Source organism: Cucurbita pepo, chromosome LG09 (genome assembly GCF_002806865.2).
Source record: "Cucurbita pepo subsp. pepo cultivar mu-cu-16 chromosome LG09, ASM280686v2, whole genome shotgun sequence".
In the NCBI taxonomy this organism is placed as follows: domain Eukaryota; kingdom Viridiplantae; phylum Streptophyta; class Magnoliopsida; order Cucurbitales; family Cucurbitaceae; genus Cucurbita; species Cucurbita pepo.
The window spans coordinates 2,324,913-2,340,893 of NC_036646.1; the positions used below are offsets into that span (position 1 = coordinate 2,324,913).

General features: G+C 34.1%; 2 protein-coding genes across 2 annotated transcripts; one reads left to right on the forward strand and one right to left on the reverse strand.

Moving 5' to 3' along the window:
- Positions 1 to 2,031: 2,031 nt before the first annotated feature.
- Positions 2,032 to 3,531, forward strand: LOC111802360 (beta-D-glucosyl crocetin beta-1,6-glucosyltransferase-like). The gene has a single exon (XM_023686692.1). It carries the CDS (start codon positions 2,056 to 2,058, stop codon positions 3,397 to 3,399), a length of 1,344 nt encoding a protein of 447 aa, XP_023542460.1. The 5' UTR covers positions 2,032 to 2,055; the 3' UTR covers positions 3,400 to 3,531.
- A 2,114-nt stretch (positions 3,532 to 5,645) lies between these two features.
- Positions 5,646 to 7,338, reverse strand: LOC111802245 (trihelix transcription factor PTL-like). The gene is made up of 2 exons (XM_023686544.1): positions 6,747 to 7,338; positions 5,646 to 6,385 (listed from the first exon to the last, which is right to left on the reverse strand). The coding sequence occupies exons 1-2, from the start codon at positions 7,226 to 7,228 to the stop codon at positions 5,671 to 5,673; spliced, it is 1,197 nt and encodes a 398-aa protein (XP_023542312.1). The 5' UTR covers positions 7,229 to 7,338; the 3' UTR covers positions 5,646 to 5,670.
- Positions 7,339 to 15,981: the final 8,643 nt, after the last annotated feature.

Here is a 15,981-nt window from a genome sequence, read left to right on the forward strand (position 1 = left end):
TATATATATATATATATATAAGAAATGGGCCAAACAAGGAAGAAGAAAGGACCTTGGATCGAAGCCCAATATGGAAATTGGGCCGAAGCCCAGGGAAATTGGGCGGCCCAATTTTATGTTCTTGACGTTGTTAGGATCGACCCGTCAAGGGTCATGGGCCATAAACTATATTGTTAGTATTTATTAACTTAATTAAAATATTATAACAATAAATAATGGAAGGCTTTATTTAGGGGTGTACATTGAACCGGACAACTCGGACCAACTCAACCCGAACTATAACGGTTGGGTTGGGTTGGGTTGGGTTGGATCGACACTTTGGTAGAATTGGGTTTATTTTTCTGAACCCGAACTGGGTTAAATTTCGAATTTATGAGCAAAACCTTCGAGTTGATTCGAGATAAATAAAAATATATAAAATATAGTAAACTCACCATGAATGGAGTATTAATGGATTTGACCAGGTACGTGTTTCATTTTTATTATCCTGTTTTATTATTGTTTTAATATTTTATTATTTTTATTTCTTTATTTTGTTTGTAGGGTTTATTGTTTTGTTATTTTATTATTTTTAAATTTTTTATATTATCATGTTTATATTATTTTTAATATTTTATTGTTTTTAATATTTTATTATTTTATATTATCATGTTTTTTTTTTATTTGGATTGATTAATGAACTTTTAATATATTTTATTAAAATTGTATTCCAATAATTATAAATTGTGGATAAATAAAAAAAATTTTAAAAAAATTGACAACCCTACCCGAAAATAGAAAGTTGGGTTGAGTTGGGTTGTGAAAAGTTTGTGGTTTGGGTTGGGTTACCAATCCAACCAACCCGAATTTTTGGGTTAGGTAAAAAAAATCGTCCAACCCAACCCAACCCAATCTGGACCCTTTGGGTTAGGTAAAAAAAATCGTCCAACCCAACCCAACCCAATCTGGACCCTGTGACGTAAAATCTCAACCGCAATCTATTTTTTTATTTTATTTTTCAAACTTTCAATATTTTATTATACTATACTATATAATATTTAATTTTGAAAAAAAAAACTACTCCAAATAATATTATTTTGATAAATGAGAAAGTCTTCTAGAAGCTTTCTAGACAGAAAATACAACTCCAACTTGTTCCTGTGACCGACGATGAGGATTTTTCAATCTCATCTTTTATCCAAACGGAAATCGCATATGCACACCATATTATAAAATTCTTTTTTGTCTCAATCTTGAAAATAATTTATGTAATTTTGAAATTTCATTAATATCTTAAAATATATATATATCATTAATTTTACTCAAAATTTTAAAAATATTCTTATAAAATATACTCATAAATTTTTAAAAACAACATTAATATACCAAAATATTATACATAAATAAATTTTCAAATTTTCAAATAGCAACTTCATTTATTGAAAAATTTATGAAATAATCAATTCGTCATAGTTACACCTCGAAACCCTTGAGTTATACTGTTTTATTGTTTTCTTTTACTTTTTCTATGATTTCTTTCTTGCTTTTCCCAAGAATACGACCACAAAATCACGTCTCTACTTAGACTAAAATACTCGAAAATGTACTATAAGCTGATACTAATAATCAATTTCTCGCTACCCAAAGTTATATACTACTTAAGTCATTGTTGCCTTTTGATTTCAAATCTCTCAATCAGTCCCGCTTTCTAAAACGTTATGCCTTTTGATTTCAAATCTCTCAGTCAGTGTTGCTTAACTCTCTACCCCGCTTTCTAAACCTTATTCTCAAATTAGAGTCAGAGACTCGATAATATGTTATTCGGCTATAGGCAACACAATCCAAAGTTGGCTTAACTTAGTTGTGAGAGTGAGTGTCGCACCATCTCCATCATTATTAAGGATTTAACGTGATACACGTGATACACGATGCACTCTCAAATTTGATATGTCTTTTAAATTATAAAATATAAAACATATTTTATTAATTTATCTTATATTATATATTACTCTTCCCATCTTCCTCCCTTCCATCCCATTACCCTTACGCCTTCTTCACTCATACTCTGAGCTCGCCATGGAACCAAAGAAACCAACTAAAAAGATTCTGATGTTTCCATGGCTAGCATTCGGCCACGTATCTCCCTTCATCCAGCTCGCCAAACGCCTCTCAAACACCTTCGAAATTCACCTCTGTTCTTCCCCTGTAAACCTCCAAAGCATCCAATCAAAGCTCCCCCAAACCCCCTCAAACCCCATCCACCTCCTCCACCTCAACCTCCCACCGTCGCCGGAGCTCCCCCCTCACCTGCACTCCACCAACGGCCTCCCTCTCCGCCTAATTCCCACTCTCCTCAACGCCTTCGACAAAGCCGCCCCTGATTTCACCTCAATTTTGCACAAATTAAACCCCGATTTACTCATCACCGACATGTTCCAACCCTGGGCCGTCCATTCCGCTGCCGCTCTCAACATCCCCACCGTCTTCTTCCTCGTCGTCGGCGCCGGAACTTTCTCCCACTCCGTTCATTCCGTTCTTCACCACGGCGTTGATTTCCCTTTCCCCGAACTCGATCTACAAAATCATTGGTTATTTAAACGCCATCAAAACGATTCGTCGGATTCGAGTGTTGGTGTTGCGACAAGTCGGTTTCTTCAATTACTGAAAGATCTCGAATTTTACTCCGACGTCGTTTTGGTCAACTCGTTTGTGGAGATTGAGAGTAAATACATTGATTATCTCTCTGTTTTGTTGAAGAAGAAAGTCGTTCCTGTCGGCCCACTCGTTTCATTGTCGGATGAGAAATCCGACGTGTTGGATTGGCTTGATCAAAAGGAACCGAAATCAACGGTGTACGTTTCGTTTGGGAGTGAGTATTATTTATCAAACGAAGATCGTGCTGAGCTGGCAATGGGTCTTGAAATGAGTGGGGCCAATTTCATATGGGTTATAAGATTTGGTAAAGGGGAGAACGTTGGGATTCGAGAGGCTTTGCCGGAGGGGTTTATTGAGAGAGTTGGCGAGAGGGGGTTAGTACTGGATGGGTGGGCCCCACAGATGGGGATATTAAAGCATACGAGTATCGGTGGTTTTGTGTGTCATTGTGGGTGGAATTCGGTGGTGGAGGCGGCGGTGAATGCGGTGCCGATTATTGCTCTGCCGATGCAGTTGGATCAGCCTTTTCATGGGAAGGTAGCGGTGGCTGCCGGTGTCGCCGTTGAGGCGGCGAGAGGCGTGGATGGTGCTGTTACGAGAGAAGGGGTTGCTAAGGCTATTAAAGAAGTGTTGTTTGAGAAGAAGGGGGAGGAGTTGAGTGGGAAGGCGAAGGAAATTTGTGAGAGTTTGAAAGTCAAAGATGGGAAGAACATTGACACGTGTGTGGTGGCGATTAGCAGAATTTTCAAATCGGGAAAATTTTGATTAAATTTTATATTATTTTTTTATTTTGATGATTATTGTATGGGAAGTGTCTAAGTTTTAGTTTATTTCAGTAATATCGCTTTAAAAAATGTATTTTTTAACGTTTTAATGTAAGTCTGTCGACTGAGCTGATAATAAGGTAACGCGTAACAACCTGCATTTAGGAGGGAAACAACAGCTGGAAACGACTACTAATACCCTATACGCTGAGGAGCAAAAGGAGGAATCCGCCAAGGAGGGGCTCCTATCTGATTAGCTAGTTCGTGAGGCAATAGCTTACCAAGGCAATGATCAGCTAGTTGGTGAAGTAATAGCTTACCAAGGCAATGATCAGTAGCTGGTTCAAGATGATGATCAACCACACTGGGACTGAGACACAGCCCAGACTCCTACCGGAGGCAGTAGTGGGGAATTTTCCGCAATGTAATTTTCATAAATATATTGACAATAAGAATTTGTTTGTGTTAGACGAACACACTCTCCACAATGGTATGATATTGTCCACTATGAGCCATGGTTTTGCTTCACGATTCCCCCAAAAGGTCTCATACAAATGGAGGGAGTATTCTTTGTTTATAAATCGATGATCATTAATATTACTTTTAAAAATTTATGAATATTTTTTAAACAGACTACTAATGATATGATATGGTATTTTTTAAAACTTTTTTTAACAAAATTGAAGGATATTAATAAAACTTTTTAAAATTTAATAGTATTTTTTAAACACAGTTCAATAGTATTTTTGAAACAAAATAGTAACGGTGTGGTAAATATATTTTTTTAGAAAGTTTTAAAGGTATTATTAAAATATTTTTTTTAGACAAAATATAAAATTATAAATATTTTTATTAATTTAGTCATAAATATATAATCCGTTTATAAATGGAATAAAGAACCATTTAGTCATCTCTCTGAATAAATAAATAGTCATTACGTATATATATATATATATATATATTGTTATTTTTCTTTTTCTTTTTAAAATCTGTTCTTAATGAAAGCCCAATCGCAGATTTAATTGGGCTCTTTTGGATTGCACGTCTTTTTTTCTTTTTTAATTTCTTATATTTTTAAATTATGCTGGTGAGCACTATTTTATGAATTTTTATATATTCTTTATAATATTTTTAAATCCTAATCCAATTTTGATTAAAAATAATTGCTTTCTATTTTTTAAATTCGATTAAAAATTCAAATATTTCGTTCACGAATATGAAAATCATTTTCTAGTGTAAGAAAACAAACAAAATTTTCAAAGATTAAAGGATTGTTGGTCAATTTTTAATAACATATTTAATTTATTATTCTTAGTTCAACAACCTCATGTGAACGGAAATAATTACCAATTCGATCGTAACTTAGTACAAAAAACATAATCGACTATTCCAATGATCGATTATTCAATTTCAGCATTGCAATTATTGAATTAAAAAAAGTTAGAATAAGAATTTGGTGACTTGTCGTAAATATCTGTTTTAAAATTAATTTGACACGTAATTTTGATATAAGATTATCGTAATCACATGACAGGTCATTTTATATTAATCATGGGGTAAGTTAGATACATAATTTCAATCTAGGATGATGATCACGTGACATGTCATTCCATAATAACCATGGATTAATTTCGATCTAGGATGATCGTGATCACGTGACACGTCATTTCATAATAACTGTGGACCAAGTTCGATGCTTAATTTTGATCTAAGATGATCATAATTACGTGACAAGTCATTCCATAATAATTAAGGGCTAAGTTTGACACGTAATTTTGATCTAGGATGATCACGATCACGTGACATGTCATTCCACAATAACCATAGGTTAAGTTCGACACATAATTTCAATCAAGGACGATCACGATCATGTGCCACGTCATTCCACAGTAACCAAGGGCTAAGTTCAATATATAATTCGATCTATGATGATCACGATCACGTGACATGTCATTCCACAATAACCGTAGGTTAATTCCGACACATAATTTCGATCAAGGACGATCATGATCACGTGCCACGTCATTTCACAGTAACCAAGGGCTAAGTTCAAAATATAATTCAATCTAGGATGATCACGATCACGTGACATGTCATTCCACAATAACCATGGGTTAAGTTCGACACATAATTTCGAGCTAGGATGATCACAATCACGTGACGAATCGTTCCAACCACTAGAATAATTCGTCCATCTACAAATCGATATACATACATACATATATATATATATATATATATATATATATATATATATATATATATTATTGTTCTAATCATACCCTTTTCCTCCAAATCTCTTCATAATCTCCATTAACGCAGCTTCTCGAGCTTCAATCCAAGCTCTCTCCCTCGCACAAAACTCATTCATTTCATGATCAAATTTCGCCACTTCTTTCTTCCTCCATTCCTCCTCTTTCAAAATCCTCTCCTTTTCTCCATCTTCCACACTCGCCATAATCTTCTCCATCCAATTCTCCTGCACTTCCATTAACCTACTCAGCTTACAATCCAACATTTTCTCCACCTCCTCCCTCCACCTCCCGCCTCGACCACCGTCCCCTTTCGACACGTCGTCTTCCCTCGCCGTCTCCACCCTCCTCTGGTTCATCATAAACGCAATCGCCGACAGGTCGTCGTCACGATAATTCCCCGACGACGACGTTTCAAAATCCGACGAAATCGAAAAGCTTAAACTCGTTCCCCCCACCAACGCCTTCTCGTCACCGGTGTTATTGTTAATGCCCGCTTCTCCGGCCTCGGCCGCGGAGGTTCTGTAGATGTTAGATTCCACAACGGTCGGGGAGGATAATTGGTCGTTACAGCCGCCATATATAGCTTCGAGTTGCCGGAAAAATCTGTAGTGCTTCCCGTCGTGCCTCCCCGTTTTGCCCTCCTTTGTTTTCTTGTAGTACTTGTATAAATTGTCGAATTTTTCTTTGCATTTTTTCCCACTCCTTTTGTACCCGTATTCCTCCTCCATCATCCTATTAAATAATAAATAAAAATAAATAAATAAATATTTTCAATTTCTCATTAATTTAATATTAATTTTTTACTAATATTTTGAAAAAAATAATGGATTTTGTGTATGATTTCAGCCCTAGGGTTAGATTGTGAAAGAATTTGTATGGATTTTTTTTTGTTTTAATTTTAATTTTAAATTAAAATGGAAACATTCCCTATAATTGTACTAAAGATGAGTCGCAAAATACGAGGTTGTAATGATTTTTGTTTATAATGTGCAAATCATACAGTATATGATAATATTTATGTAACATATAAAATAATTTGAAAATAAAAGAGTTTATAATTAATTAATATGTGATTAATAAAATAAATATATACCTAGAAACCTGATCCCAAAGGGGACCTTTCTGATTACTCTCTTTAAACTTTGAATCAAGCCGAGATCTGATCTCAAGAAGAGTGAGAGTTTCCTGCCTTGGCCATCTACTATTAGCTCCATTACTTCCTCCAACGACGTCGTTTCCATACGGACACCATTCGCCATCCATCATCTTATTCCGCCGGTAAAACGGAGCGGACACTGCGGCGGAGGGGGTTGCGCCGCCAGTGGCGGCGGAGGTATTGGTACAGCCAAATTGAAAAAGCCCATCGGGGAGAACGGTGGGATCGGGAAGAAGGAGCTGGAGAGGGGGGAATTTGGGGAGTGGCGGCGGCGGTGGTGGCGGTGGTGCCGGAGAGAAACCACGTGTCAGGTGGGTTTGGTGAGGGAAGAAGGAGTCTAGGGTTTGTGGGGTTGCCGGAAAGATTGGTTTGTCGGCGGTGAGTTGCCGGAGATCTGGGTATGGGTATTTGTCGGACATGTTATTGGGGGCGTTGGAGAGTGAAAAACTGAAAATTCAGGTGAAGAGAAAAGGAAAGGGGTCCGTAGTGGAAGCTGGTTGGAGAGAAAAATAGGAGGCTTTAGGCTAGGGAGGGGAGGCAGGATCCGAGTCTTCCGCAACTTAACTTCATTAGAGAGAAAAGGAGCTTTCGATTCCACTCCTCCAATCATCTTTTTACACGTGTAAAAACATTATACAATCATGATAAAATAAAAAAAATTATAATACTACAGCATTAACTACAAAATTATATTTGTAAAAAGGTAGTTTGGTTTGAAATTTTGTTAATAAAAAAAATATTTATTTTGTTTTATTTAGACATATTTTCAGAATTATCATTAATTAATTTATTTTTTTATTAAGTTAAATTATTAAAAATTTAATTAAATTTTCATTATTAATAAATATATTATAAATAATATGCCATACATTTATATTTTTAAATTTATTTAACAATAAATATTAATAATTATCCTTATAAATAATTAGTTAAATTTAAATAAAATAAATATTTATATTATTATGTCAGCTTTTCTTTATAGTCTCATGTTAATTACTATCCATAAAAATATAATATGTTAAATCTTATAAGAATTTTAGAATTATGCTATCGTAATCAAATATATGGTCGTCCAAGAAATTATTATAAAACTATTAGTTTTATGAGTTCTTTTAATTATTATGAAATCGCTCCGTCATTTTGATTTCTATAGGGTGAGAGATAGAAATAAAATTGGAATCGAATGTGTGTTCTGATTGATATTCATCAGCTTTAAATAAGATACAAGCTAGTAACTAATACTTACATATAAGAAAAATATAAACTAATTAAATGTGAAAAATAAAATAAAATAAGAATATTAAGATATATTTCATAAATAAGGAAGGTCATCAAATTAGAATATAATTTTAAATTAAAGGGGAATTTGATACTATATATATTATTAATCATACCCTAAATTAAAAATATATGTTAAAAGAATAGTAAGTAAAATTTACCCCTGGTAACAAAATAATAATGGTAATAATAATAATAAATATTAATCAAATCGTTCATTAATGGTAAAGTCATTTCAAGTCATGTTTGAAGAACCGTGTCTGAAGGTCCAATAACATTTACTAATTATTTTCAGTAAATAATAATAATAATTGTTTATTTATTTATTTATTTATTTTTGTGGATGGAAGAGGATCTAGATTCCACTATAATCCATCGTTCTGCTCAGATTATGTCATCCTCCATCATTCCAATCATATCATAACAATTTAATTTATTTATTTATTTTTCTTGGATTAAAGCTGTTAAAATTGGATTAATGTAATTTAACCTTTTATTAAAAATAATAATAATTACGATAAATAAAATATGTCCCTCAAAACGGTGCGTTTTGGGTTGTAATAAAAGATATGCAGCTCGAATTGACTTTAAACTGTTTTTGTACCTGCTAACCAAGGCCATGTCCCCTGGCGGTACATCACTAAAGCCTGTAATTTGCTAACCTTCTTACCCAAAAGATAACTCAGAAGTTGTCTGGGAGATGGTTTAGTACCATCCATACATATATATGTATGTGTTATGATAATGAAAGTCTCCTATCGGCTAATTTAGAGAATTGTCATAAGTTTATAATCAATAAATACTCTCTCCATTAGTACGAGGCCTTGTGGGGGAGCCCAAAGCAAAGCTCATGAGAGCTTATGCTCAAAGTGGACAATATCATACCATTGTTGAGAGTCGTGTTCATCTAACATAGTATATGCCCTAAACTAAGACGTGCCAATAGATTGGTAAATCCTCAAATGTGGAACAAATGACTCCAAAAGAAAATGAATCAAGCCTCCTCAAAGGCATAGTAAAACATGACTAAGACTCCAAAGGAGTCGAGCCTCGATTAAGAGACTAATTTAGGGAATGATCATGGATTTATAACAATATTATACCATTGTGGAGAGTCGTGTTCATCTAACTATATATATTATAATCAATTTTAACTGTGAAATTAATTCGATCGTTGATTAAAATATTTTTTTTTTAATTTTATAATTTTATAAATTTATGATGTTTAATAGTTGTACATCTTTAAATAACAAATTAAATAAACTCATGGATAAATACATTTTTAGAAAATATTGACCCAACATAAAAATAATTTGTTTGAAAAACACTTTACGAAATTCAAATATGCATAAAGGCATTACCGTCCATATATGTTATTATTTGAGATGTTGCTCTCAAAGTGGGTCCCACTTATTAATGGTCAAGATAAATAATATATCCATATATCTCATATAATAATAATATACTATGTTAGGTTCATCATACTAATGTTTATAATGCATTTTACAATTAAAAAAAACAATAAACCAATGTCTTTGTTCGTGTTCAATAAAAATAAAAAATAAAAGCTTTATGTTCTTCTAATATTTAAAACAATTTTGATAGTTTGTTATTATGAGATTCCATGTCGGTAGAAAAGGAAATGTAACATTATTTACAAGGGTGTAAAAATCTCTTCCTAATAGACGTATTTTCAAATCGTGAGACTGACGACGATATGTAAAGGGCCAAAACAGACAACATACACTAGCGGTGGGCTTAGATTGTTATAAATGATATCATAACCAGACACCAACGATGTGTTAGTGAGGACGCTAGGCTCCTAAGAGAGTGGATTGTGAGATCCCATTTCAGTTGGAAAAGGGGAACAAAATAGATGCTGAGTTCGGAAATAGATACGCGACAGTGCTCCAACAAGGACGTTGCACTCCTAATAAAGGTGGATTGTGAGATCCCAAATCCCGAAAAAAAACGAAATCCAGTGGACCGTGAGAATTATTATTTTAATTGAATTTTAATCACAATTATTATTTGTGGTTAATTAATTTAAATTTCAATACAAATTAATGCCTTAACTCTACAAATAATGTAAATATATATAATTAACAAAATTATAAACATAAAATAATAGTAAAAAATCGGTAATATAATAATATTAGTTAAATTATCATTTTGGCAATGCACTTTATGTTTTGTTTTATTTTAATTGAATTTCTAATATTTGTAATTGGTTTTTATAATTAATAAGAAAAAAAAATTACCCCCAAAAAAAATTTTAGATATTTAAATGTAGATGAAATATTAAAAAAAATATTTAAAGTACATAATATAAAATAATATTGTATTTGAAGCGATGTCGTTTTCCAGATATGTAAAGAGAGTTGATGTTTTTGGTACCGTATGGAACTGGGGATTGCATATTACGAGAAAGCGCTTACAGTGGATAATTTCTGTCGCCATCGGCAACTGGCGTTACCGGGATCCGTTTCGTTCCTCGTCACGTAAAAACAATTCAGTTGCTACTCTTCCTGTCAGATCTGATGACTTACCCCAGACGTTACCCGTGACTGACCACATGCCACGTCATCCACTCAATTATCTCACTTTAAAAACAAAAAATAATAATAATAATATAAACCATAAAGAAGAAACAAAATGGAAAATATTATTTTAATCCCGACAATTTTAAAATGAGTTATACGACACGTGACAGTAAATAAAAGAGTGTCGGTAAATTATATCCATTAAACATTGTGCAGGTGCCAGGTGGTCCGGTACAGATCACCACAATTTACAAATTACCTATTAATTAAAAAATAATTTATTCCCTCAAAATTTGGTGTGTTTGTTAAAATTTTAAAATAATTATTGTGTAATTTAAACCAGTTTATTAATTTACTCATAATTATATAAATTGATAAGTTTTAATTAAATGGTCTAAAATAAATAAATAAATAAACTATGTATGAATGAGATTTGTATACCTTTATAAATATTTAAAGTTGTTAAAAAAATATTATATTTATATCTATCGTAATTGTAACAAAATTTAAAAAATATCTTAAATTATAAGTCAACTTGGGATTTTGTTTATGTATGGGTCGGGAAAGTTTCTTATAAGAAAGCACCCGAAAGTAAAATTCAGATTAATCTATTAATCAAATATCTCAATGTAAGAATATTTGTTAGAGATTTAAAACCCTCAATAAATAAATAAGCAAGCTATTTTTATTATATTTTTAACTTTATTTATTATATTTTTAACTTTATTTATTATATTTTTAACTTTATTTATCCTAAAAATGAAAACCCTTTGCACAAGTGGCAACTTTCATGTCTCATAACCATAATTAGCGGACGTGTATACTTTATGACTATAATTAACGGTAGGTATAATCTTAAAGTAAATAAAAACCGTAAAATACTTTTTAAAAATAACTATAGATTATTATTCACCCAAAATTTGTAACCATTAAATAAGTAGAGCTTTTTAATGTTACATGAACCGCAATAATTTTTACAACATTTTCTATACATCTTCCTTTAATTTATCTGGCACTATCGATATATTGGTTTGTATCATAATAATATAAACCTAAATTGTTAAACAATTTTTTTTAACTACCCGTTACTTAAATTTAAATAGTCAACTTCCTCTAAAAGCTCTAAAACGTTCACAAATTTGTGGGGACCTAACGGGTCGTTGCCCTCTTTTTTATTTATTTATTTATTATTATTAAAAAAACGTCTTAATTAATAAAGGAGGGGTCACATGGAAGAATTTGAAAGACTATAATTTAGGGCAATTATAACTTTTATAATTTATCAATCAATAAGAGACTATATTAGCAAAAAAGAAGGAAAAGAAATATTTTTTTAATCACATTTAATTTGATTTAGTATAATTTATTCCATTTTTTTAAAATATAAAAAATAATAATAAAGAAAATGAAAGGATTTTGTCGGGGAAGTGGGTTTTGTCTTTGCCTAAAAGGGAATGTGGCGCCATTTCTATTCCTCTCTATTCACGACAGCTGTACATCACAGGCAGTCAGGGAGCCGTGTACGGACAGACCAACGGTGTGGGGACCACGCCGGAAAATAGCGTGGGAGAGATCTGCAGAGGGAGAGTGGAGAGTGGAGGAGACTGAGACGACCGCCAAAAAAGCTACCGCTGCGCTTCTTTTCATGTCATCATTCTATAATCTCCCTCCCCCTTAAAACAACAACAATAATAATAATAAGTAAATAATATTTGTACTTTTATTTAAATAATACTTCTAAATTAAATGCTCATAAATAATAATATATTTTTATTATTTTTTTAAAATGTTAAAAATATATATTTATTTGTACTTTTTTAATAAAGAAAAAAATATTAAAATTTTATATTTAATATAGTTTTATCATTCTCTTATGATTTGTCAATATTTATATGTTATTTAATTAATTTAATAATCCGTAAGATCATTTCTCACTGATATTTAATTTAAAAGTCCAAAGTTTTAGTCATTCTTGTTCAAAATGTGTGGTTAATGAACGTCCGTTCTAAACTCTTTTTACTTGATTCCATATCATATATGAGTTGTATGACCCGTCACCAAAATCATGTATACATGCCTCAAAATATCTTATGGTCAATTCTTTGTTGAACACAACGGTCGAAACGCTCGCACACTTTATTAAAGACCAATCGATAAGAGATTTACAAAAAAAACCATTGTTTATAGATTTACAAAACATAGAAACCACAGCTTGTATTGCTTGTGATTTCTTGGGATGATAAGCTAAGTAGAGTGAAGGGTATTTATATTAGGAGATAGTTAATAGATTCCTAAAATTTTGTTTTTATTAAATATTTGAATCATTTTTTTCTAAATTTATTCATAAAATCCCTAAATCATTTTCTTAAATTTATTTAGATCTTAAATCATTTTTTTAATATAGTCGCTCATATAATGATTGAGCTTAACCCCGTTGGGTTAGATAATGTTGGATGATGTTCACTAATTTAGGGAATGATGATGAGTTTATAATCAAATAATATTCTGTCCATTCGTATGAGATCTGGAGAGACACAAAGCAAACCCATGAGAGCTTATGTTTAAAGTGGACAATATCATATCATTGTGGAGAGTATGTTCGTGTAACACCTAAAACATTTGTTTCAAACGTGGATGGAGACTTCAGCATGTATTAAAATTGTTTGTAAAGACCGAATTTCACACGATTTACTATTTGTTGAGTTAAAGGCTGCTAAAAGAGTGTGATTGGACAATACACACGAGTTTTCCACTGCCCAGTTCCTCGTATTGTTTCCCTCACCCGACAGACATGGATGCCGCGAACGGCTGCAGATTCCGGTAACTTTCCCGGCCATAGCACGCGCGAAAAAAGTGAACCAGAGTCGGAACGGCGACGGATTGGGCGGAAATATTAAGGAAAGAGAAGGAGAAAGAAATGGGGCGAAGGGATCCAACGGCGGCGAGGGCGGTTGCGCTGACTGGTTTGCTTGGTTGGGCAAGCGTTCAGGTTTTACTGCTGCGCTTCTTGTTTCGTTCTAATTACATTACTATAGAAGAAGAACAACAAAAATAACAAGCTTGTGAAGTCCCTTTTATGGTTGATTTGTTGGATTTTCCATTGTAAATCTATGTCCTCTGTGTATAAATTGATGGTGAAATCGAGCTTTTAGTTGTGTTTTGTCACGTTTTGAAGCTTGAAATTGCTATCTTCAGGTATTCTAGCTATTATATGGTGTGAGATCACATCGTGGGGAGTAGAACGAAACATTGTTTATAGGAACATAGAAACCTCTCACTAGCCGGCCCGTTTTAAAAACCTTGAGGGAAAGCCCGAAAGGAAAAGCCCAGAGGACAATATCTACTTACGGTTGGGTTGGTTTGTTACAAATGGTATTAGAGCCCGATATTGAGCGATGTGCTAGCGAGGAGGCTGAGTTTCAAAGGAGGTGGACATAAGGCGGTGTGCTAATAAGGACGTTAGGCTCCAAAGGGGGTGGGGATTGGGGGGTCCCACATCGATTGGATGTGGAACGAGTGTTAGCGAGGACGCTGGGTCCTGTAAGGGGTGGATTGCGAGATCTCATATCTGTTGGGAGGAGGATGATGAAACATTCTTTATAAGGATGTGGAAACCTCTCGGTATCACAACCAGACACTGAAGGGGGTGGACACGAGGCGGTGTGCCAGATTCTGAAGGGGGTGAATTGGAGGGTCCCACATCGATTGAAGAAGGGAACGAGTGCCCGCAAAGACGCTGGGCCCTGTAAGAGGTGAATTGTGAGATCCCACATCTGTTGGGGAGGAGAATAATGAAATATTCTTTATGAGAGTGTAGAAACCTTTCCCTAGCATACGTATTTTAGAAAACCTCGTGGGGTAGTCTGGAAGGAGCTGTTACAAATGGCATCAAAGCCAAACATCGGGTGATGTGTCAGTGAATAGGCTGAGCCCGGAAGTTAGTCCTGTTTAAGAGTACTCGAAAATAACTACCAAATATTTGTACTCTTCCTTAAAGTTGGTCTTGTTTTTGTCTGGTCAAACTTGCCAATAGATACCCAAACGCACGTTAGGCTTCTTCTAAACCCAAAACCACCAGCCAAGGAAAGGCCTCTTGAACTCCAAAGGTCCTGAAGAGAGCCCACCACAACTGAGAGGCGAAAGAGCAGCCTAGGAATAAATTGTATCAAAATTCTCTTATTTGAAGCATTGGATATATGAAAGTTTCTGATCGCTCGTTGGGCTAAGCGGCGCCCTCCCGATGAACTGACCGCACTTAAAATCGACGTAGATGAACAAGTAGAGTATACTAGAGCGCTTGAGAAAACAATGTCGAAAGAACTCGGCAAAATGATCCCGTAACTTCGGGAGAAGCAGTGCTCTCCTATCTTTTGATTAGGAAAGCGACACATACTAGGAGATATCAACTGGTTATTGAAAACATAGTACTCTGCTAAGTGGTAACACGATGTATAGAGTCTGACAACCTGTCTAGTGCTGGAAGGTCGAGTGGAGAAGTGTTATAAGCTTTGAATGGAAGCCCGGGTAAACGGTGACAATAGCTATAACTGTGCTAAGATAGAGAAATTTCTTGTTGTATAAGTAGCAACTTACACGAATGGTGTAAGGGTTGCCCCGTTGTCTCCAACGTGGACCGAGTGACATTGAATTCTCCGTAAAGATGCGGAGTACTAACAGCTAGATGGTAAGACTCCGTGCACGTTAACTATAGCTTCACAGTGACAACCTTGATCGAATGTGTAGGATAGGTGGGAGGTGGTGACATACAACAACCAATCCTGAAAAACCACTCTTTCGCCTAAAAATGTCTAACCGTCGCACCGTGTTTTCGGGAGGAGATGAACATTGCAAGGTGGGTAGTTTATCTAGAATGTATTATTGCTGTGGTGTGTAACTGTTCCTATTCTCCCTTTGCTAATTGGAAAGGTGTTGAACAATTTATTCACGACCTAGAAACCGGATGAAATAGTCAACTAAATGACAAAGGGATCGGAGGGAATAGGTTCGAGTCACGGTAGTCAACTAATTAGTGATTTAATGTCCTACAAGTTACCTTGTTGTCTCGTGAGAATGATCAAGACACGTGCAATCTGGTCCAGACACTCGTGAATATTAAAAAAAGAAATCTTCTTGTTGAACAAAGTGGTGTACGTCCGGAAGGTTTTGCTTTAACGACAGATATGAATCACAAAATTAGAGATTTTTTTTTTTATTTTTATTTTTATACCGAACCCAACCCTACACCCAAAACTAGGTTTCGTAAACTCCAAGATTTCTAATTCCAGTCAATCAACTTTCCGTGGAAAATTTAGAATCCTAGAGTTTTTTTAATTTGAATCTGTGTCCGAGAC

What these genes read in the sequence shown, in the direction of transcription:
- LOC111802245 (XM_023686544.1), bottom strand. Translation starts at nt 7,228, where the DNA reads ATGTCCGACAAATACCCATACCCAGATCTCCGGCAACTCACCGCCGAC. An exon ending in CTTTGGGATCAGGTTTCTAG is followed by an intron (nt 6,386 to 6,746) that starts GTATATATTTAT and finishes ATTATTTAATAG; the next exon opens with GATGATGGAGGAGGAATACG.
- LOC111802360 (XM_023686692.1), top strand. Translation starts at nt 2,056, where the DNA reads ATGGAACCAAAGAAACCAACTAAAAAGATTCTGATGTTTCCATGGCTA.